General features: G+C 38.6%; 1 protein-coding gene across 15 annotated transcripts in view; it reads left to right on the forward strand.

The window, feature by feature from the left end:
• The window catches only part of ncam1a (neural cell adhesion molecule 1a), a 249,001-nt gene that overhangs the window by 212,492 nt on the left and 10,995 nt on the right, over positions 1-25,514 (forward strand). For 8 of the 15 annotated variants that reach the window (XM_071506415.1, XM_071506417.1, XM_071506416.1 and 5 more), the window contains 4 exons: positions 705-752; positions 7,273-7,397; positions 8,749-8,929; positions 24,354-24,561. In XM_071506415.1, the coding sequence (XP_071362516.1) occupies positions 705-752; positions 7,273-7,397; positions 8,749-8,929; positions 24,354-24,561 (562 nt within the window). Of the gene's footprint in view, positions 1-704; positions 753-7,272; positions 7,398-8,748; positions 8,930-14,755; positions 17,177-24,353; positions 24,562-25,514 lie in introns of those variants that run through there. The other 7 variants (XM_071506421.1, XM_071506422.1, XM_071506423.1 and 4 more) reach the window with 2 other exon arrangements.

The raw sequence follows: 25,514 nt of genomic DNA on the forward strand, positions 1-25,514 counted from the left end.
CACTGAATTCTCCATAGCTCATAAATATCATATAAAATTCCTTATGCAAGATAAACTTTGGTCTCAGAGTCAATATCTCATATTTCATGGTGTCAAATTGGTTTGGCTGAACATAAAATTATCTTTCATAACACCAAGGTAGAGTAGTGCTGCTGCAGATAGGTGCTGCTCAATAAAAATTTACAGGACCTGTAGTGATTTAGATCTCATATTTTTATATACAGATTTTTTCTGGTAAATTATATATTGCGGTGATTGCAACAGGTGTTCAGTTAAATTGAAGAGGAACCACCTGAGCCCAGCTGAGCAGGTGATGTTGTTAAGACCACTTTTTTCCACGGTTTCAAACTAAGCATTCAGCATCCTCCTGTTCTTACTAGTTCAAATTCCCAAGCTCACAGTATTGAACTTTGTTTACCCTGTATTTAGAAAGACCTTAAGAGCTAATACAGTATTAATGACACCAGTATATCTGAGAAATATGAAACTGTATCACTTTCACATGGACATTGCCATTCAACAGGATGTGATACAACTAGCTGTACACTGCATGGTGGACACTGTAACTGAAAGAAGCAGAAGAGTCATGTTTGTAGAGAAATTCACAAAGACTACATATCTATAAAAAATAAATGACCCAGCTCTGAGTTGCTCATGTTGAGGAGAACTCCAGCTCCTCTCACCATCTTTTCACCATCTTTCAGTTTCATCCGAGATTCCAACCTCTATTGCTGCTACCACTGTGGCCCTTAGTGAGTATGCCAGTCCAGCGGTGTGCAGTGTGTCTCTCTTCACCTCGACCTCCTTTTACCTGCTTGGCCTCACAGTTGATGTAGATGTTCATTACTGGTGTGGCTCATAGGAGGGCACATACCCTCTCTATAGAGCACAGCCACAGCAGAACAGCAAAATGAGTTGGCAGCTTTCTAGCTTTGATAACTGTCTTAAAAAACCCATAGATAATGATTTCACTAACATTTGCTAAGGACATAAAGGTCGCCCTTCTAACCGCCTGATTGTGTGTGGCATAATTAACGCAGTGTGCCTGTTCATGAAGAACCAAATTACAGTACAGACTCTTCTGCTTGTGGTGGAGTGAAATTGGAAAAATGTTATATATAATCCGTAGACATGTCAATGTGAAAGTCCCAGTAGATCAGTGGCTGCAAAACTAATGCTATTTTTAGAGATAGTGTGTATCATGTGAACATCTGAGCATAAAGTTAGTTCTTCTTTTTATAACACTGCATCACACAAGATGTTCATGCTCTTATTTTGGCATAAACATTGAGTGATATCATGCTACATGTTAGCACAGTACTGTATGTCTGTTTGTGTCATATAGAGGTTATAGTAATTATCATTTTCTGACATGTAAGTACCATTAGTGTCATCATCAAACTGGTAAATCCAACTGGAAACTCCAACCTGGTGGTGGATAGTACAGAACATTAATGTGTTAAACCAGCTGAAGTCTCTGGAGGGTCACAAAATACTTGTTCTGTCATGGACACTATTTTGGCCCCATAATTTACTGCTCCAAAATTTACACAATTACAGTTGTCACTTTGCATTGAACAAGTGCTTCCAATCATTAACACTGATTGGTGAGGACATCAGCTGTTCTCCTCAGTTCTTCTTTTTTACATGTAAATGTATTGCTCCAGCTTAGCTTAGTTAGCCATTTTGACATGTAGCTTAAATGCATCCATGTACAAAAAAGGGAGGTACCCCCTTGTGCCTTTTCCTCCATCTTCCTGCTATCTACAGAACCTATTTCTGTTTCTTTGAATTCAACATATTCTAGTTTTTATCAATCCACCACCACCAATCTGTCTCTGCAGACTATGAATTTTCTTGAAACCTCCCTGAATATTTCTCATCAGCTGAGACTGAGTATCAGACCATCTGACAGCCATAGCAGTGCAGTTCACACGGGTCTTTGAGCATCTGCCATGTCGATGCAGATAGTAATTTAAAGGAGATTCTTCAACTTGCGACAGTGTACCCTGGTCAGCAGCCACTGAGGTAACAGAGGGGTGACTGACACCAATCAGCAAATCACAGCAAAAATCCCTGCTGAGATTTTATGATTATCTTGTGAAAACAAACAGTGAGATTATTTCTGATTACCTCACCTATCTGACTGCTTATTGCTTTAATTTGTGGATCACACAAAACCTAAATCAACATCTGACCTAACAATGTGTAATTCAACATGCTTTGTGTTTTTGGACAAGGCCATTATAGAAATTGTCGTATGTCTGTTGTTGCTCCTTTTACTTGTGTTCCTGATGTGTACTGTACGACAGCTGGATGTCCTTGCAGTGTTCCTAACTGAATCTCTCCCCCTGAAAACACTTTTCATAACATTTCTCAGATCCAGCCTTGACTTTACATTAGTTTCTCCAAGGATGGTGTCGTTCATAGTATACGCTGCAGCAACTACTCTGTGTTTTCTACGAGTGCATCACTCCAGAGCGCAAATGCTTTTAGACCATCATCAGATGCAGACCCTTTTTCTCCTGATGTTGTTGTGTTCATGCTGTTGTCTGCTGTGTTGTGTTTCATACTTAGCTGGCATGGTTTCTATTCCCAATGCTGCAGAGTTTCCTCTGTTCTTCTTTTGACCTTGATTGCTTGTTAGCTGTAGTGCTCTTTGTTCACTTTAATTTGTTTTTAATGGCAGTCATGATGCTAGTGCTGACTGTAGCTCAAATTCTGATTGGGCAATAATCTTGTCATGTAAAATGTTACAATAATGATCAAAAAAAAATCTGTCAGAGGAAAAGCTGTTTATTATCTGGAAGCATGAGGCAATTCTGGGTGCACAGTTTTGGTTGTATCTTTAATCTTTAACCTACAACCAACAACCAAAACTAAGTCAGCAGCCGCTTCATGATTTCAACCTGTTTCTTACATGTATTTTAAAAAATCTGTTTATCGATTCATGTATTTCTTTTTGTTGTTTATGTTTCCTTTTGTATCATTTTGTGTTTAACATTATTGTTTGTTTTGTTCATTATGTTGACATGTTTTCATCATTTCAAAAATGTTTTGTATGTTTCCCATGTGACCCCCCCCCCCCTCCCCCTCTCCCACTCTGCCCTTGACCCACCCCCCACCCTCCTTCTTCTATATTTTCCTTTCAACCAATCATGTGCGTGCACATCATGTGACTTTGTCATGTGGCTCTTGCATGGTGCTGATGATGTCGTCTTCGCTGGCCAACAGAAGGTAATTTTTTTTTTTTTTTTTAGTTTGAGATCATGACATCAGCAGTGATCATTCAGGAAACATTTGTAGATTTGTAGACGAGACGTTAAACCACTTTTATTATTTTATTTTATTTGGCCATTCTCATCCATCTTGACGCCTTTCTGTAGATATGTAGTAAAGATTTAGAGAACATGCATTATTTCACTCCAGCAGTGTTTCATCACTTCTATTCATCTACTTTCTCTTCTTTCTAGCCACTATGATATTTTTGCCGATTTTCCATAGTGGTCACAAAGTAACAATGCAAGACCATTCCCCTCTTAGTGCCTTGTTAAAGATCGATAATAATATAAGAAATACACACCAGGGCCACATTATCTTTATTGTGGTTAACTGAGCTAGTTTAATGGGATTGTTAACTCTTTGACCCCTTGCGTTCTGCCTACATTTACACCTCCATTAGCCTGTTTGTCCCATTCCAGGTGACACCTTAATGTCAGGTCAAGATGGAGTCTTTGACATGTATCGGAAGCTTTTTTGTCACAGCATTTCCCTCAATCCAAACAATACTTTTTATTGTTACCCGTCTTTGAACTCATTATTTCACCGAAAAGCAAATGCGTACTTCAAAGCACACCAAAATTGAATCATGAAAATTTAATTGGGCTCACACATTTCATTCCATTCATCTTTTAAAATCTTACTTTGTATTTTTTTTCTCACTTTGGTCCATTTAAAAGCTAAGATTACTGAGGTTTGACATGCCTCAATTAGCCGTAGTGTTGTACCAGAGGATGATATGAAAGACAGTTTTAGTGCTTCACTCCTACTTATCATTTATCCATCAATTTAAATTGTTGGAGCAAACTGAAACCAAGATAAGATAAAGATAAAGATAAGACAAATAACTGGAATAGCTGGATGAGAATGAACAAGATAATTTAGCTTCACATTAGCCTGGATTAGTTGACAAACAATCTGCCACAACGGGAATAGTCGTTCCATTTTAATCCTTCATGTCTTTTTATGCTTGATTCCCTGGTGTGCTTTTTCTTGTCGTTCTTGTTTATATAAAACCCTGATTAGAAGTTACATTTTTAGGCAAGGCAAGGGAAGTTTATTTATATGGCACCAGCCAGACACGAGGCAATTCAAAGTGCTTTGCAGAAGCATTGCGATACATTAAAAATAAAATATTAAGATGACAGTAAAATTGCATTTAAAAATATGTTTGAATAAATAAAAAACATTTAAATAAGACGGATAATATTTTTGGCTTTAAATTGTGCAAAAAATTCTCTTCCACTTATCATCAATATGTCAAACCAGCAAATACTTTTTGGTTATTTACCATTGTGTTATAAATCCCATTTAAACATCACAAAGCAGCCTCACAAAGTGCCACTGACTGCAGTCTGTATTGCACGCACTAGAAAACCTAGTCCTCATGCTCATCCACAAAGCTAATTTTTCTTATTTTCTCCTAAATGATGCACTGTAGCTCTCAGTGTTTTACTGATTGGACTCACAGCATTGCATTACTGCAGCATGCAAGTTTATTTCCTCTTTTCTTGTTGCATCTTTCTCATTGTTCTGCTGTTTCCCTACAAATAATGTCGGTCCTGTCTGCATGTGTCTCTGTCTTTGGTGTCACGTCTACTCGGTTCTTCAGTTCACACATACACATACAAAAACTGAAGACCTATGTTAATAGCTTTTAATTACCTAAATGCAGCAGCACTTATGGATATTCAGTATTTGAAAAGTATGGGAGAAGATGGGATGATGTGAAAAAAACAGCCTTTTTTATGAATTATATCTGTCTAAGAGAAGAAAGCATGTTTCTCTCCTAGAATAGAAAATGATTTTTGTTTTTTTTTTTTTCATGTTATCCTAATCATCTTCCATACAATCATGATGTTTCTAAATTATATAACACTGTTGTATCTTATCTCTCGGTGTATGCTGGGAGATGAGGGAGGACACTGTATTAGGTCAGGCCACATGTGGAACCACACCTCCTACATGTGCGTCAGTGTGAGGTCATGGGCAATGCTCCACGTGTTGCTCCTCCTCATGTGTAGCGGCACCCAAAAATTTCCAGCCTGCATGGTGGAGCCTCTCATTCTAACCGCACCTTTCTCTGTTTTAGCCTCAGAAAATTTTTTCACCTAACCCAGAATGATGCTCGTGGATAACTCTGCTGAATGTGCCACTGCTGCTGTTACTAACTGTTGTATTCACTTCCAGCACCTGTCATGCTCACCACAGTCTAGTGGAATGCAGTTTTCAGGCAGTGCACTCAGATGATCACATATGATGAGGAGAAAGTGCCTTTATGGATTTTCATTCAATTAATTACAACCACTAACACTGATGTGCAAATGTTAAAAGTTGGCTCTGAAAAAAAAAGAATTTGTTTGTTTGCATTTGAAATGTATGCCAGTGTTTCTTTACCCAGTCAATGACTTTCCTACAACAGCATTCATTTAAACCTGCATCTTGTCCTAAATTATACAAGATATGTAAAATATATAAAAATAAAAGCTTTTTTCAGCCACATGCTTTTGGGGCTGTTATTATCATATTGTTAGCACAGTGCAAAGGCTTTGACATCATGAGGTAATCAATTTAATAACACGATAACATGGCTAACTATGTGTAACCAACATGTACAGCACATAATTGATTTTGGGCTGCTTGTCTCCTCCTTACAGCCCTCGCAGTGGCCCGAGAGTAAAAGCCAACATCACTACACGCACAAAACACCTTGACCTTCCTTCCCACAAGACTATGTAAACGTTATTAAAAGTAATAGAGTAGCATGTCCGATCAAGGCCTCCGGGCTCATTATCCAGTGACCCAGCAGTCATTACTCAAGAGGACAGAGTAGATAATGAGGAGCCTCAAGGAGAACAACATCTTGGCCGCCACGCTGCTCACAGTTTGTTCACGCTGTCCTTAAAGGAATATTCCACCCAAATTCTATCTTTGATTATCAAATACTCTCTAGCTGGTGCCTTGAAACGTGACTTTAGTTTAGGCTCAAAAACTGCGCTGAAGACTGCAGTTATGGTTTAAAGAATCTAACAATCACTGGTGGTAGGAAACAGGAAATAAACATCAGTCTCCTGTATCAAAGTCAGACAATGTGTGACCCATTCATCAATCTCAAACTTCTCCTTTTTTTTTTTTTTTTTTTTGAGGTGCTTCAACAATATCACACTGTTTCCACGTTTGCTCTGTACAGACAAGAGTCCTAATTCACACAACCACTAAAATCTCTTAACAGGGAACAGAACATAGATCATTTGTCGTCTAAAGTTTTCATGATCAAATGTCCATAGAAACTTCAAAATGATATTTGCAGGTTCTCTGCTGTTCATTTGTTTATTCAGTTTTTTAAACATTAATATTTTTCAAAAAGTAAAGTGAGATACACAATTTGCATCTCAGTCCTTGAAACGTTTTACAGCCACCACTCAGGACTGCAGGTGGCGAGGGGCTGACGATCTAAAGACAGATGTGGGCGGAGTATCGCTGGAAAAACAACACACCAGCCAAGGTTAATGTAGAAAAAACAAATCTGTTATTTGATGAGAACACTGACTGTGTTAATGTTATCGTGCAGTCAGCTATCAGTCAACATATGGTAACACTGGAGCCAATCATCAGCAAGGATTTGATTTCGAGACACTTTAGTGTTCTTATCCTTTAACAGCTTAGCAGAGCAGCGTGACGGCACCAAAACTCCCCGTGTTACATCAGGCCAACAAAGGCCAGCCTGTAATTATCTGCACCTCAGCTTACTTTTCTTCCACATCTGACAAAAAGCGTCTTAAAACAGGGTAAATGAACTGACAATAGAATCCTACAGTCGAACCAGCACTCTGTTTACATTTCAGCTCAGGTGACCTTGAAGACACAAGCATAGTTGAACACAGTAGGAAGGTTAAAAACACATTAGGCAAGTTGTTTTTAGAAGCCAAACACATGTTGATGCAACAACCATATTTTTCTACTAATTTTGAATTCTTGGTTTGTCCTGTGTAGGGGAACCCACTGCCCCCAAACTAGAGGTCAAGGTCCAAAACAAGGGCAATTCTCTTAAGGTCAACTGGATCAAGCAGGACGACGGCGGTTCCCCCATTAAACATTACCTGATCAGATACAAGGCTGTGAGTATACTGGGAAAGGAGATAACATTGTACCGCTTTGCTGCTCTGCATTTTCTTTCTTACAATGGTTTCATAAAAACTGTAAAATCTGAACAGTGCTTGTGAATATTCACCAAACCAACTGGGAGCAAGAATTGACTTCTGTCAAAAAATAGACCTGCCGACAACTCTGAAGCACTTTAAGACACTCTTACAATTTGCACCTTCTAAAATATAACTACTGACCAAATTTTACTTTGAAACAACAGCACAATGATGTTTTTTTTCTATCTTCTACCGAGAAGAAAAAAATGAGCAGTTTTTATTTGGGAGGTTGTCAACACAAAGGATGAGTGTTGACAGAACCACCAGTAAGCCATGATTCTTCACTTGCGTCTCACTTGTAAATACTGACAAGTGTGTCTGATTAAACACAAGCCACAGGGACCTCTGCCGGAGACTAAGCCTCGTTTTGGTGGGTGAAATCTTTTTCCCGTGTGACACCCAGCCTCAATCAGAGTGCTACTTTAACTGACTTTAGTCACTGTACTTTTAGTTCTGATTGGATTTAATTTTAATATAAGCATGTCCCTCCTTATGTTTTTAGCGTGTAAGCTTACTTGTTAGCACAGGGTCTCATGTAATGTTTCTACAAATCTTTAGATGTCATGTGAATAAAGGCTCTGGAGCTGTTTGAGTAGCTCTTTGTGCTAAGAAACATCTGTATTTAATGCAAATAGATTAAATAGATATTGATCTTCTAAGTCTAGTCAACTGTTAGTGACACAGCAAATATGCAAATTTCCCAAAAATGTTGAAACATTCGTTTGAGAAACTTAATTCCCTCCAGAACCATCTTTTCAGGCAGTAGTTGACATGTGTAGGTTGTGTTTTCTACAAAAAAGTTTTGCCAGTTCAGACTGTAGCAGCTCATTTGTCACAGTATCGTTAAATTGAACCATCTCTAAACTGGCTGATACCTGAGAATATTGCACAACCTCCATTCACATTCATTCTTATTGGAACTATTTGCATATGATAAATGGCGCGCTCTTTATACATCCGATTGTTTTCCATTTTACAAGCTTTGTGTCTTGTGCTGGAATGGTGCTACACAATCCTCTGGGCCAAGATAATCTCTGGTGATACAAGTGAAACTGAAAAATATGCTGCAAGCCCTTCACCTTTGTAGTTTGTGAACTTATCAAAGAACAATTCCCTCGTTTTATCTTCTCCTGAAAAATAGATTCATTATCAAATGATCTAAAATGACCCTTTCCTCTATGCTTATCTAGAATGACCACAATCTCACTTGGTTACCCAGTTTTAAAGTGTCCCCCCACCCCCACCCCTCCCTACATTCCTTCCTCAGAAGCATGTGTCTGACTGGAAACCAGAGATCCGCCTCCCCCATGGCAGTGACTATGTGGTGCTGAGCGGCCTGGACTGGAATACAGAGTATGAGGTTCACGTGGTGGCAGAGAATCAGCAGGGCAAGTCCAAGCCTGGTGTCCTCTCCTTCAGAACAGCCACAGAGCCCACCACCATCCCAGGTATTATTCTCATCATCCCACCCTGAGCATCTGCACACAGCAGCCACAGTGCACAAAGGCTTCCACCGTGACCAGAAAGGCTCTATTACTGCGATCCATGACTCTCACTAGGTGCTTTTTCAAAGCTTGCTGGCTTTAGGGTTTGACATGAATCATCTGTCTCTGTCTATTGTGTGGGAGAGATGTATTGTTATATGCTGTAGTTATTAGTGCAATTGGAAACAAAGTGGAAATACATGATGCACTGAAGTCAAAAAGTACATACAGCGTGTTTGAAATGGCAAGAAACAGCATGACCTCATAACACGATGTGAAATGAGCACAAACTCTGAAATGCATATGATGTGTTGAATACACATCCTGCATAAAACGACTGTGTTACAGCAGCAGGGGCTGGATATGATATATTAACACATCAAAAGTTTATCTAATTGTTCAATTCAGAAAAGTAAACCCTTGTTGAGGATTATATTTAGGTAGAGGGAGATAAACTGTGTTTACACACACAGTTATGATAACAGCAAACCAGAGTGAGGCGTTATTTCTGTTTTAATATTTAACATGACAGTTGCTGCTTTTAGGATGGTAGGGTTGTTATTCCTGTTTCCATGCTGCGGAGCAGAGAGAAATTTGACATTTTACTGCAGTACAGATGTTCAGCAGACTGAACATTAAAATCAGAATCACAATCAACTCTAAAGGCCATGAAAGTTAAAGCATGCAAAACATCTGACTCCAGTCCTCTGTAGCTTTAAACACAATTTTAAGAGCTAATGTGGAGGAAGATTTTTTTTAGTTATTTACTTTTCATTTATTTATTAAATCTTTTTTTAATCAGGCCCTCATTAAGATTAAGATCTGTTTTCCAAGAGAGACCTGAGAACAACAAACAATCACAAAACCCAGCCAACAATACAAAGACAGCACAGTCACACAATACAAAGAAGTAAGAAACAAGCAATTAAGAAAAACAGGCAAAGGTGTCATTAAAAAACATCAGATAATAAACTTTTAAAGTCTCCAGGGGAAATGCAAGACTCTAGTTTGAGGGCAGTTTGTAGTTAATTCTGTTTGAATGTGGTTTCAGGTACTGTGCACATAGGTTAGTAGCTAAAGACAACAAAGCTATCTGCTCATGTGTAGTCATTGTGCAGCTACAGCGCCATGTGTTTCTCAAAAGTTGGTGATGCTTGCTGATGAAGCTGCGTCATCGGAAGTTTATTTACATTTTACCTCTGGCCTAGTCTCTGTTTCTTTCGACTTTTGCCAAACGTCTGCTTGTTTCCAGTTATGTCTCCTCCAGCTAATCCTTTCCTGTTTGAGAAATGCATTTCTGTTTTTTTTCATAGAGCCTCTTATTTGCATTTCAAAACATTGTGCTCAGTTCACCAAATTTGAGATACCAAGCTGCGCAAGGTCAACAATAGCTACTGCATCCATATGAAGAGCAGAGGTGTCCTCTCTGTATTTTTCTCTCCTCCTTGATGCTCTGCTGCTGCAGATAAGTATTCTGCTCCCCCGGTTTCCAATAGCTCCTATAAGGTAGCTGTTGCTTCTCAAGTTCAGTGACCAATAAAGTCTCAGCAGATATCAGTCAGACCCAGAGCATTTTGTCCAGTCAATACCAAATACTTCTGTACCTCGGTGGTCACGGTCTGCCTTTGAACTGTTGCTGTGCTGTGTGCAAGGTGCACATTTTAACCTGGGCTGCCTCCCCACCGCTGAACACCTGAGCTATAGAACAGGATAAATTTCTTTCTGGTCCAACTATCTTTTTGTCCTCTATTGAAAAATAAGATCAGGTTTTCTTTCACTCTGTTTCATCCTGTCTTTCTTCCATTCTCACCTTCAGTTTCACAACATGTCTGTCTTCACGAAAGAGATTTTCATTACTTCAATTATGTCAAGTAAACTTTAAGGAATCTAATAAAAACAACACAAATATTTCAAACATGATTCGAAGCAAATTAATTAGTCTGCAGCATGTCTTAATTAGAAAAATTAGAGAAGAATTAATCATTACTTATTAGCTTTGGGAAAACATAATGTTCACATTATCTCATGCCTTCAATGCCAGGCAGTACCCCTTAATATTCTGTAACAACCATGATGGAACTGTGAGGAAGAGGTGCATATGTTAGAGAAAACACAGATTACATGACTGCAAGTGGTGGACATGAGTTTTTAAATGAAACATTTCTGAATGGCTCATTTGTTAAACAAATACGTACATTTCCAGCACATGGAAGAACAAAAATAAACTACAATTACAATAACTGAAAGAAAGACAGGAAATAAATGAACCTGGTCAAATTTACAATACTGTAATTATGCTCCTAAATCCCAAAACTAATCTGCGCAGGAAATAAGCCACAACAAATGCCATCTTTACTCCTATTTGAATAATGTATGCTTACAAACTACAGCACCCAGCTGTTTTGGGAGATTAGTCAGCTTCTTTTTAAAAATGTAACTATATATTTGTGACCTGTTACTAAAGATTTACAAACATTTTCAGTAAGAACAAATGGTTTTGTGGCTGAAGGCCACAGAGAGGGAAGGAAAGTAATGAGAAGCTAATACAAATGTTTGGTTTGTTATTTTCATGGGATTTGTTAACAATGAGAAAAATATAGAATAACATCTGCTCTGACCTGAAAACAGTGGCAAACTGGAAGAACAGCTTCCACAGGGGAGGGACACGAGACAGACAATTAGGACAGGATCCCTCACTGGCTTCCCACTTTTTCTCCTAAAAATGTGATATCTTCAAACATAGCATAGTTAACAATTGAGTTTCAGAACACTAAGCCAGATAGTTTCCTCAAATATGTACATTATACATTTTTTTAAATGAACAAAATACATTTGTAGTTTGGCCTCTCTTGGCCTTGTGCCTCTGCAGCTGTGAAAAGGACAGCTGTACATCACTGTTTGTTACAGGGTATCTTAAAGAAACTATAATGTTTGAAGCATGAATGAGAACCTATGACATTTCATCAAAATATTACCTTTTCAGCTTGTCATATACAATGAAACCCAGATGGTAGACAGTTTTAGATTTATAAAGCAGAGAGAACATGGAAATCATTTCATTTCACTTTACATTTTACTATCCTGTCCCTGTTTTGCTGATTATCTCTTAATCCATTTTGCCTTCACTGTCTCTTTATTCACAACATCTGTCTAACTCCCTGACCGACTCACTCATCATTTTTCCACAGTGTGTTATTTTTATTCTCAGTCAGCCTCTACCATATCTTTCTCTTCCACTTCCACTCTTCCACAGGTTAAGTGGGTCTCACAGTTCAGGGTCTGTGTCTGACCTTAGTATACAGTGTGTGGCCTAGTTAGGTGGGGAAGCAGCCCTTACAATCTTTGCATGGTGCCTCTTTCAACTTGATTAATTTTGTCTGTTCTTTACTGAAGACCCTAAAAAGCAGCGGCTGCCAGTGCATGGCACATAAAGAAAGCACTTATTTTCTTTTTTATGTGCTTGCTGGGCCGCAGCCATATAGCAGTGGGAGGTTTGGATCACTTATAATATCACCAGAGCAGAAGTTTACATGGGCTTCATCCAAGTCAGTCCCCCTTTAATTCCCGTAATTACTTCAATTTAATGTTTTTTTTTGTTTTGGGATATTTTTTCAGTATTTCTTCCAAGTTTCTGTTGTTTTTTTTCTTCACTTCAAGGCACATGGGAAATTGCTGAGGTTTATTTTTAGCTACAACATCAGAATTTATTTTCAGAAGGTTTCACAGCTGTTTTTGGTCATGTTGGCCTAAAACAGCTGCTCCTCTGTAAATTTATACTGGCTCTACGGCCTAAATTGGCACTGTGACTCAAAATGTGAATGCAATGTGTTGATCTAAGGCTGACTTTCAACATTTTTGAATTCTATTTTTCTCTTTCATTGTTCAAATATGTGCTCAGACAGCAAAAACATATTGATCCAAGTGATTTGAAAGCAACTGAGAGTGAAGGATCTCAGTGTTAAGAAACCTCTTCCTTGGGAAAAGCATCTGTTGAACCTGTTGTGTCAGAAACGTTTATTTCATTTGGCTTGTGTAATTTCTGTTCTCTGCAGGTACAGCTGGGCAGCATTTGCATGCCTCAGACTCGCAGAAGGCAAAATGCTGCCCAGCTGTGGAGAGATAAAACATCATCATCATTCTCATGCCAAAAGTGTTGGTCAAAATTAACACAGGTTGAGTAAATTTGCTTATATGGACCCAAAAGTGGCAGGTTGACAAACGATCCATCCAAATCTCCCCAGCTAAAGTTGACATTGGAGTAAAACTACAAAAAACAAACAAAACAGCTCCTAACCTTTGCAGTTTTTATAACATGAGATCACCCTATCATTCATGACTTGACCTTCATAACCAGCTTCTGTTTTGGATGTGTGGTTTTGCATGGGCTATTCTCCCTGCCTTGACCAGTGGTGTAATGGTAGCTGAATATTGTCCTGCCTTCTCCATCCTACACGTGCACATATTCACAGCAACCATCTGCCTGGGTATAAGTTATAAACCATAAAAGAGCTGGCACATTTGTTGAACAAAGCGAAATTTGAAATTCATATGAAATTTGTTTAACTTTCAGCCAATGACCTGCTTTTCCCACCCTGTCTATTTATATTCCAGTGATTTCTCAACAGCAGATATGTTTTGAAAGAAACATAATGCCACCCACATCACTGTTTGATAAGCATAATGAGGAAAAGTTTTTAAGGAATGTATCTGCAAAGTTGTAAAAAAGTAAATCATACCATGAAATCCACCTAATTTATGAACACAAAGCTGCTATTTTGTCAGCAATGTGTGAGAATGCTTAGATATAATTTTACAAAACTGTTAATTCATCTAAATAAATAGATCTCTTTGTTGTCCCGCTGCTTTTGCACAGCAAGTCAGTAGCTGATGCTGCAGCGGCAAACCAATCCAGCGTCATTACTCTACAGGCTTAGGAGGGAGCTGCTGATTGGGAATTGGAGTCATAATTTTTTGTTTTTGTCAGTCAATATGCCAGCCGTTAGCTCCTGCTTCCAAAGACACACAGAACCATATCCAAAGGCCCTGCTGTGTCCATAATTTCTCCATTAATGACCTAATGGATGAATTAGTGAGGCCTTTGGATCGGGTTCACACATCAGTGGCAAGGAAGTGTATACTTGCATTTACCTTACATTACACCACTGGCCATTAGGAATGAGAGATAATAGCTCGACTCATGTGGATGTGTTCTGGCATCCAGGTCGTCATCTATCTCCTAAACTCTGCCACTGACCTGCACCATGGCTGATTAAAACCTCTTCTTGTTTACATGAAACGTTGGAACAGGAAGGCTTGACTGCAGTGTGTTTGAAATGTCTTCCCTCCTGTTGTCATCCCCCATTACCTTCATTTCTGTGACCTTCCACCCATGCCTGCCATGAACCATGTGTCATTTGCCGTGCTACTAACATGCTATGACTTCTTTTTACTTTGATCCTCTAACTTAGACTTCCTGGTTTATTCCTCAGTTCAGTCTCTAATAACCTTTCAGACTTGTATTTCTGTATTTCTGACCTATTTTTCTATCTCTCTCCCTCTTTTCCCTCTTTCTCTCCTGCTTCCCCTTTTTCTCCGTGTCCTCTTCCTGTCTTCATGTGTGATCTTCTTGGGCACCTATGGACCATGACATTGCCATACACACAAATTTCTTTCTCTGTTTGTGCCTTTATTGTATTTTTTTTTTCCTTGTCACACCTTATTGCTATAATTATCCCTCAAAAAACTCTGTATGGATATCGATATATGTATATTGTTGGTCAATAACCTCAGCCACCCTTGGTTGCCGATGTGTGACATACAGTCTGGCAGCTCTTCTGCTGTCCGTGCTGACTGTGCACTGGCTCTCATAAACTGATTTTGTTCAAGGAGAAAGAGGAAAGTCTGAGCCTTTGAAATCTTTGGGCACAGACCCCTTTGCTTTCTATGCCTTTTGACCCTTGTGCAGCCACACACAAGATAAAAAAAAAAAGAAATGAAGAGTCAAGACATTGGTTTCATGACGTTATTACAGGGTGCTCAGTACTTGCATCATTCTCAAATTTGGGGATTTAGATTCTGTTAATATTTTGTTTTTTCATCTTTTTTTCATGTTGTAAATTAATAGATACAGAAAGGGAAACTTTTAGAGGGTTTTGTCAATGCTACAAGTTGGACATGGGTGCTCTACTGAGATACGATGTAAACAAAGCGTTGCCGCCTTGTTTTAGATACAGTTAGTAACACATTCATAATGCCTTAATGTGATCTTAAGAGGGGTGATAAATAGAATAATTACCTTACACTGTTTAATTATGTGTCTACAACGTTCTAACCAGAAATGGCAATTATAAAGAGACTTTTATTTTGGGATTTATTGCCTATTAAACAGACACATCATTCCACTGTTTATGTCACAAATGACATAAAAGCATGAGAACTGCATGAGAGCTGACACGAGGCATGATCCAGTATTCATGAATGTGCTATGCAGCTGCTTCTGAGCTCCCCAATCAAGCATTATGAATGTGTTAACCAGGTGATGAGTGCAAATGCTGTGCCTAATTTCAGTTTGTTTTTTTTTTGGATACAAGCTTGGAAGGTCCTGCTGTACAAAATGAGGAAGGATAACATTTGCAGAGACATTTAATATTGATTATGGTCAGAGTATTCATTTTTCAAGACACTTTATTACTTGTCATCTTTACATATTAAGCTCACGTTCAAATACATTGTTATGTAACCGCCTTGTCAGGAGAGGGCAGAAGGTTGTGCAGAAAAAAACTAATCATGTTTTGTGACAAGTGTATGTTCTCTTTTCAAACTGAAATTCAAGAAATACAAGAAATCAGCTGTTATTTTGACGGTTCGTGTTCTCTTTTTACCTGAAAGCAGAGAAATGTCTAAAAACACATAAATGCAACAGCTGTTAAATACTAAAAATTAATTTCATTTTCAAAAATGTGAAATTATTTTATTCTCTGAGACATTTTTGTAAGTACGTATCAGTGTATTTCCATGTAACCATTGTAGGGGTGAAATAAATTATGTTTCTTTTTCTTTCATGAAAGTAATGGCTCTCTGAAGCTTTAGCTATTCTACATACTAAGATGTGTGATACAGTGCTGACTTGTACTGACTGTTCATGGCCTGGATTGTGAAGCTGATTTTAGCCCCTTTTTCCCTCTGGAGCTTTAACAAAATGTCTGTATTCTGCATTCAGTGTTGCATTACACCACACACGACTGTTAAACCCAGATGCTAAAAGATACAAGCCTGGCTATAGCCCAATTGAGGACGATAACAGTATGCATTTTGAAGAAAAGGGAACAAATGGTAAACTGTGTATATTGTATAGAGGCTTTGCAGTTATATGTGACTAATTTTTATGAAATTAAATTCTCTTTCCAGTTCTAAGCTAGCTGAGCTTCTTTCACTCATATTTTTAAAGCTTAAATATGAGGTTTTCTCTCCATAAATTTAGTATCCACAGTTGGCTGCTATAATATAAACAAAGATATTACAATCTTCTGTTTGTTAGAAACAAACAACTTCTTAGCAACTACACTATGGAAGATGTCGTTTTTCAGTCTTAGTGAAAATATAATTTTCCTATGCAACTATCCAAACACAGATGAGAAGTGCACCAGCAGCAGTCCTCCAAGTTAAACGAGAGAATCTGTTGTTTCTAAGTTTTATCCAAAACAACCCATGTTATTTTCCTGATCTGATGCCTGAGAGATTATGGTTAACATTTCAAACGAAAAAGAACTTTACTAAGGTTAAAGAACCATTGTTAAAAGAATAATTTTCTTTCTTGGTTAAGTTAAAGAAAAGGTCACGGTCAAAATCACATGATTTGTGGACCTATACATTTCATCCCTTTGCAGTTTTGTGGCACACAGTGACTGATTCTGTTGTTTCCCTGCCATTGCAGTCTTTGTGGAATTCAAACAATATCCTCTATCAATACCTAACACTGATAACCAAGAGCTACATATCTGAAAAGCGGCGGAGTGTAGCTTACTCAAAGCCCTCTATACAGTTTCCATTTGTTCCACACTCTGCTCTATAATGCATTTAAGTGCTGCAGAATCAAGAGATGTGAGGGAATGCAATGCATAAATGAAGAGGTTCACATCACCTACAGCCATGATCCACAACAGTTCAATGTGAGAGAATTAATAAAGCATTGATACATTTTCAGTAATCAGACAGATGTGAATGGTGATTGTTTTCTCTGCCTTGATAATGAAAACAGCGGAGAGCCTGTTTTATGGTGACCAGTGACAAATACTGAGAGACTCTTTCTTTAAAGGCCTGGGACCAAACGTGATGTGTGTTTCTTAGCAACTCATTATTCACTGATTTCAGCTGAGTGTTACCCAAAATTGTAAGGTACTGCAGATGATATGGTTCAGTTGGATTGATGTCTACTGTGTTCATGAGAAGAGTCATACATGGAAAAAGACACCCTTTCAGTGTTCATGTCTTCTTTAAGTGAAATTTTTACCCCTGCTCTTTTCTTGCATTTCAGCGAGGTGTTGAAATACAGAGAAACATAGCATCATTCACTGTTATACAAAAAGAGACATTTTTGTTGTCAGTTGCTCATCAAAGATGCTCCAGTGGGTTTAAGTGCTTAAACATCGAACATACCATGTACTTGACTTCCTATCTGAAAAACAGAAATTCGCAAGGTCTCCTTGAGGCAGTGTTAGTCTGCACTAAAGAGCACTTCAATTCCAAAAAAGCAAATGTCAGACGTTTTTGCATGTGATTTGTAACCTTTGAAGGGGCTTTGGAGGCAGTGCCAAGGTGAATGTAGCTCAAGAGGCTCTCCTCCTGTGACTCAGGATGTTGAAGCAACATAAAACTCACTTGCTTGCTTTGACCTCATACATCTGAAGGTAGAATAATGTTGATATGTGGTACAGCCCTGTTTCCCCAAACAGGGATGAGAAGACAGATGCAGAATTATATTGGCAAAAAGAAAGAAAAACAGCTGTAGATATTTTTTTAAGAGGGGGTATCTCTTCATCTCTAAAACCTGGTCTTCTGACCTTCCTTCTGTCCTGAGCTGGGATCTCAACTGAGACGTGTGTTCCTTCAGTTTATTATCCCTTGCCCTGCTGTTTCATCTCCACTGAGTCCTGTCACTGAGATAATAAGTCTTAACGACACCCTTGAGGGGTTCTTTGTCAGTTGTTGGTCCCTCCTGTTGTTCATGAGTTCCTACTTAGTAATGGCGGTGCTGACCAGTGCTGAATGATTTTCATTTTTTGTAATTAGGGCCGTCAGCTGAATGTGTGCATTAGACTTACTTACGTTGCATATGAACAGAATATTTCTCCACTGCATTGAAGAGCTGCTGTTATTGTTCAGGATTTTCACATTAACTCTCTTTGCACAGCCTAAAACACTTTCCCATTTTGTAGCTCGATGTGATTCATGAGAGGCATATTGGAATACAGGTTAAGATCAAATCAGCAGAGTTGCAGAGGAAATGAAGTGACAAGATGCTTTTATTCTGTAATTTAGAAATGTTCCTCCACTGTCTTTCATGCCTTTTATTTTTTTTATTAGAATTTTTCCACAACTTAGGTATTTATTACAGAAGACTCAATGTTGTTTTTGTGTTGTAATCAGATGAAAATTTCTTATTCTAATTCTGACTGAAGAACTTTGTGCACAGCAAGGGCATAAAACAATCAGAAAACTGACAGTAACCATCTGTTTAAGAACATTGTCCCTGTGTTTTAGATTCACTATATTATACAGTTAAAATTTTAAAGTTCAAATGCTTCTCCCCCTTCATCCTCTACTCCATGAAAACGAGTTAGCAGGTTCATATTTTCAAGCGGGTGTGCACATCAGTTTGTAACGCCTGTTGCTTCACTACTAGCTAAAATCTTCATTTAAATGCTTGAAATCCCATCCAGCCACATGCGCTCCCTCCTGCATGAAGAATTTCCAAAGATCCTAATCAGTCAGAGAGGGAGTCAGCTGTCAGTATCACTCTGCTGATGTTGGTGGGTTTTAATGGTGGAGCAGTGCCACACTGTGGCAGAGCTCTGATGGAGGAGACAAACATGGGAATTACTGAAGAAACTTATTGAGTCAAATGAGGTCAATGCATCACCCAAAGAGTGAAGAGAGTAATGAAATAAACGGTGAGGGCTGATTTCAAGATTTTCGACTTTGTAGAATATGAATAACAAGATACATCATTAACATGTAGGAGTCTGTTTATCATTCTTATTACCTATTACAACTCTTGGTTCCCTCCTTAAATTTCCCAAATGTAGAAAAAAAGTATTTTCCCATATTTTATAAGAGTATAACATATGATCTGTGTTTGCCTGCTCCAATTTAAAAACCCTGCATCTTTCAGTCTGGGTGTATTTCACTGGATGAAATCTTTTTTCTTATTCATCCAGTTTGTGCAACATCAGTTTGAGATTTAAAAAAAAGAAAGAAACCTGTCAGGGCTGCTCAAAGCCACACAAGAGTCCCCGAATATATAACAGTTATGTGAGAGTTATTAAAGAGTCACAAATTTATTCTAAGCAGGTTAACGTCATGTAAATGTTTTTAACTGGAAAAATGACAAAATGAAGTACACTCAAAGAAAATGGTATGCGTACAAAAAAAATGCTTGACTTTTGAATGTGCTGTTGATGATTGACAATTTTTTACCATAATGAAATGCAGAAAGGAAATGGAGAAGCCTCTCACTGCGAATAAAACAATTTACAGGTGGCAGTGAGGATGATTTTGAAAAACCAAAAGAATTCAAGTTTTAATTAACGTCTGTTAGTGCATATATTTTTTGTTATTATTTTTTACAGACTTTTTGGGGTTTTTTAACCTAACATATGACAATAAGTATATAGTGCAGAATTTCTACAATTAGTATTGAATAGAAATGTGCATTAGTGGTTCAGATGAAGCCGAGCAGGATCTCTGGATGTGTTGCAGAAACACAGGCGGTGATTTTGATAGCAGTGGTGGGGTGATGTCACAGTCCCCAGTGAGGGCCCCTGATGTTTGACATGTCTGGCCTGTTTTACACCTCAGTTATAGCTGGAATCAAACCATCTGTCCTCTCTGTCTAGTTTACGAGCATATTAGTCCTCAGAACTGTCTTTTTTTCCTCTCTTAGAGGATGAACACTGTGTTTGCTCCTCTGCAATATCTTGTGTCAAACATCTGGTGTTTTCTTTTTTTTGTTTGTTAGTTTTTTTGGTCTCTGATTAATCCTCACTGCACTTCACTGCATAGCGAAGGCTCTTCTGGTTTTTTAGTACGTTGTCCCTCTGGTGAAAGCGTTGCCTCACTCTGGATGTCAAAATGCGTTAAACTCTTCTTCTACAGTATTCAGCCGTTTTATTTATATTTGACCACAATATGTGTATTTGACATCATTTTACACCAATTTCCCTCAAACTCAGCCTGACACACTGAGTATCTTTAGAAACTGCTGGGTTTTATGAGAATTAAAATGAATTTCTTTGTGTTCAAACATCCTTTACAACATGGGTTTTAAAGATAGAGCCACCGATGGGTCAGGCAGAGTTTGAGAGGTTTAATATAAAAGTCTGTGTGCATTCTGTTTAACTTATGTATCCCAGTCAGTAGCCACTATTTGAATCAGTCTTTCAGTGCTATAATGTTATGTAAATTAACTACCAATATGAAGGTTTTTCATCCATGTACTGGTACACAAATGTGGCAGATTGCCTGCGCTGGACAGTAACCAGTTATTGATTTCTCTGGAATACGTGGCTTTCAGTGAAATTGAGGCTTATCACATGCAGCCTGTTATCAACAGTCTTCGGGGGAACTGGCTCAGTACTGTACCTGACAAGCCTGTAAAGAGAAATGTTGTGTAGTCCACCCTGACACATAGATTTGTGCTTTCTATCTCGGTGAGCACTCAGTGAGAACCCCCCCACCCCCAGCACCAAATTCATGCCACATGATTTATTGTGCCTGTTAAAATGCAAATGAAGGGATGGGCAGAGGAAAAACAAGTGTTGTCTCCTCAACTTTATTCACCTATAAGTACACAGAGCTGGCACACTCCTGCTACTCTGACACAACAAACAAAGGAAATTAAGGATTGCACACAACAGTGCACCCACACAGAGGAAGATGGTAATTGAAATTAAATGTCTAGATTGACCACGGGTTCTGCTCTCACTTGAAAATGAATGTGTCAAACAAGTGCAGCAAACATAAACATAACATGTTAGAGGAACGTAGATAGGAATTTAAAAAGAGTCATTATCAGTCATTGCAAAGCCTGCGCCACAGCGGCTGCCTGCAGGGTTTTAGGGTTTGAACATGTACAGGAGTGCATGTGTGGTGGAAAGCCAAATGTTTACAGGATTCACTTCAAAGGCCAAGAGAACCACGGCCATGATTTGCCCTAATTTGTGTCAGTCATGTGTTTAATGGTGCATTCAGGCAGTGCTTGTCAACTCATAAAGTCTGGACATTTTACATGTCAATGGTGAATATGTCACATAAACTGGACCGATGAAAAAGTAATAGCAGGATGAAAAGAACAAAGGCCATCAACAAAAGCTATCAACATCAGTGAACCACAAAATGGACACAGAAATGCAAGTGCATCACTTAAAGCTAATGTTTTTTTGTTTGTTTTTTTTCTCATTCATTCTCAGTTGAGACCACTATACACATGGGTTCACACTGTAGAAACATATTTGTCAGTCGCTGCTCCCTGCTACTTATTCCCTTATACCTTCAGGTGTGTGGGTATAATCAGTTTACATAAAGATGGTCTTCAAACTGCAAAGTGCTCATGTTCTCTTCAGACAGTCTGAGGGGCCCTTGATCCTTTACAGTAGCTAACCTATGTAAGAGAAGCATTAAAAGCCTTCCTCTTCCTCCCTCTGTCTCTATGGATTATGAAAAGACTGTCTGTTCCCTTAAGTAATGCAGCTTGAAAAAAAAAGTGTTAAATACAAACAGGCAATGGGTTGTGATGGTTTGACATGATTAATGAATTTTGTTGGCAGTGATTGCATTAATAATTTAGGGAAATATGAAGGCTTATTACGCTTCCTGCAGACGTCCCCTGACGTCATGGGAGTCAAGTGTCAACCAGTCACACTTATTTTTGATTCCTCCATGAAATAGAAGCAACAGTTGTTTCCTTCCCCACTTAACTTAAAAGTATTTCAGACTAAATCATCGTCACCATCAGCACCTCCCCAGTTCTTTGTGTGACAAAATGACAATCACATTGACAAAAAACTTCACCCAATCAGAGCTGAGTATATAAATGATATGCTCAGTGCAGACAAGCCTGAAAGCTGATACGATTATATATATAACCGAACCATATTTGTCAGGATCCATGCACATCCAGTGAGCACTGCCATACAAATGTTTTTCCTGTTTCACACATTGTGGTAAGTAGCTTGTGGTTTGTCCCCATGAAATGAAAATCTGGCCTCATGTTCAAATATTTTCAGACAGTTCAATCACTTCTCAACTGTAATTTACTTTTCCTAAATCTTGTGATAACCCGACTGAGGTCACCAAAATGGTTCATGGTTTCTGTGTTTGTTTTGTTTTGTTTTTGCTTCAGCAAAAATGCACTCACAGGTTTCATGCAAAGGTAGAAATTTGGCTACTATTTATTAGCCTGGGTTTATAAACAACTTGTCAAATGCCAGAACGAATGATGAGAGCTGAGAAATCCATTCTTGAAATGCTAAGCTGAAAAGCCTGAACTGGCTTGGACCTCCAAATCCTGTTTATTCCATCCTGTCTATAAACTGCATTTGCATTTGTTTATGTAGAATAATCTCAGTGAGAAAATAACCTGCATTTGCACTTTGACCTCAAAGTGGAATTATAAATGTGATGAGTGCTTGTGTATGTTGAGATAAACCTGTTCGACCTTAAGGTTTTTAGGGGGCAACTAAAACAGAGATTGAAGGGGAGCTAAGAAAAAAGTTAGTGGAAGTGGTTGTTCTCTTTGTAAAGGTGGTAAGTGGAGGGCTGTCTTATGAACCACATAACTTGTATTAACTTTTTTCTTTCAAAGAAAAAAGCCTTTTCTGACTATTGTTTATTCCAGTGCTCTGTTTCTAAAAATCTTGGGAAAGAACTGGATTTTTGCAAGACTGTCTGTTTTAATCAAGCAATGTTTCCCAATGTTTGAGTGAAAACTGATGGTGTCACTTAATATTTAAAAACTTTATCAATAACCATGATTTTTTTTTTCCTTTTGTCTTTTTGATAAAATCCTTTTTGTAGCAGTAAATCAATAGTTTTCAACTTTTCTGACATCACTATAAGACAGCAGGGATTTAGTCTAATTTTTTCATTTTACTTAACTGATAGCCAAACTATGTAAGTCATCTCAGCAGCACCAGCAGATCAATATGGTTTTGCACAAAATTTGCAGACAATGTGTTTTAACCCCTGTCTCCTAGAAATTACTTTCATATACTACTAATTTACAGCAAACGCCAACCACAGATGACATGGAGTGCAATAATTTAGCACTTTATTTCCGCTGAGCACAACCCTGGCAGCGATATTTCCTTCCAAACATAACTGGGTTATAAATGTAATTTCTCAGCGACAATGACTTTGACTAATGACTTTGGTGGTCCCCTGGCGTTTCCTCTAGCGCAAATTGTCCCAACGACTACAGGATGGATCGGCATGTAACTTGGTACAGACATTCCCACCAGAAACGTTAATAGTCTCAGAACGTGTCACAAGCTTGTTGTGGAAGTGCCATGTGAGCCCTGTGACAAATAAAAGGGTTAGCATTGAAGGGTTATAGCACCAAAGTGTAATATAATGTCTGATTTGTATAAAGTATACTGTCACCCACCTCTTATTAAAGAAACGTACATAGAACCGTAGATGTTTTTTAGATCTGCTTTGTCTTGACATACTGATTTAGATGTGTTTTTTTCAGTCTTTGGAAATTCTGTGACTGTGTGTGAAATTGAATAGTTCAAGTGTGTCGGCCATGATGGCTTTCATGAGTAAATATCAAGTCGCTGTAATGAAAGCGGAGATGAGGGTTTTATTGTGTTTTCAGCATATTAGTTGTCTTGTGACTCTGATGTGGTTTACCTCCAAATTCCCTGGGTAAAGATACGACACACTTGAGGTTCTGACAACTGAAACCTGAAGTAGTTTATTAAAAGCTTGACTGCTTTCCTCATCATCTCTCTCCCTCTCTCTTTCTAACTTTCTTTCTATCCCCTCTCTTCCTTTCTATCCCCTCTCCTTCATGTTAAACCCCTTTCTCTCTCCTGACTCCTCTTCTCCCCCTCCTCTCTTTCCTGCCTGTTTTGCTTGCGTATCCCCTCTCCCTGTCCTTGCCCTTCAGACGCCATGGACGGCGTCTCAGGCCTCGGCACTGGAGCCATCGTAGGCATCCTCATTGTTGTCTTTTTCCTGCTGTTGGTGGGCGTGGACGTCACCTGCTACTTCCTCAACAAGTGTGGACTCCTCATGTGCATTGCTGTTAACTTCTGTGGGAAGACCGGCCCTGGTGCCAAGGCCAAGGACATTGAAGAGGGCAAGGCAGCATTCACGTAAGTGAATATCATCATCCCCTTAACCGTCTATGACAACATGTTTAAAGGTGCACTACTCGATATTTTTATATTATCAGTGGATCGGATTGCTGTGTGTAATGTGAAAAGATTTGCTAACAGTGACGAACCAACAGCGAATAATCACCAACTCTCTGTTCCCCTCACCAAAGCAGAGCTAAAATAAAAGGAAATGTTGGACTTAAACTCATCAGGTGAAGCAAACTAACGTTGCTCTGTGTTATAGCACTGTCTGTGTGTAAACAGATAATAACAATATAAAAACTTGATGCTCCTAAGCATCAGAGCAAAAGATGAAAGGTAGCTTTCCTTCTCGACTCGCTGTGCTCAAATAATTTTGATGCTACTTAAAATATTTATGTCAGGCTGCAGCTGCAGCCGCTTTCATTCACCTCACTCTGACTTCCTGTCTTTTCCAGATGATTCTGATTATCTGACTGTAGCAGTCAAAGTACAGGGAAGCTTAGACCAGGTTTTGGGCAAAAAATTGTCAGAGTGTGAAAACATACTTTTTTTAATTGACAACGGCATATTATAATGAAAGTGAATAGCGAGTATTAACAGTAAATCATCCACTACTGTATTTAACGGATTAGCCATGCAAATATCTAATAGTGTTGAAATGAAGTTGTTACATGTTAGACTTTGTTTGATCATAAATTTGGTTCAATATATTGAACTGTCTGTCATCACACCAGCTGTGAACTTCAGAACGCAGCACAACAAATAAATATTTCAACTAAGCAGCTCTCTGAATCAGATTTATTGCGAGTGAATCATGATGTGTACACAGCTGATGTCTTCCCTTAGATCTAAACATGTCACCCCCAGCAAGCAAACACTTTAAAGCTGAGCTCAATCACAGAGCAGTGTGATGATAACAGACGGGCCCCCAGGGGAAAGCTACAATCAGAGCCTGCAGGTGGATGCAG

This window comes from Trachinotus anak, unplaced genomic scaffold (genome assembly GCF_046630095.1).
Source record: "Trachinotus anak isolate AG129_WGS33_773 ecotype Australia unplaced genomic scaffold, CSIRO_AGI_Tana_v1 ptg000020l, whole genome shotgun sequence".
Lineage (NCBI taxonomy): Eukaryota > Metazoa > Chordata > Actinopteri > Carangiformes > Carangidae > Trachinotus > Trachinotus anak.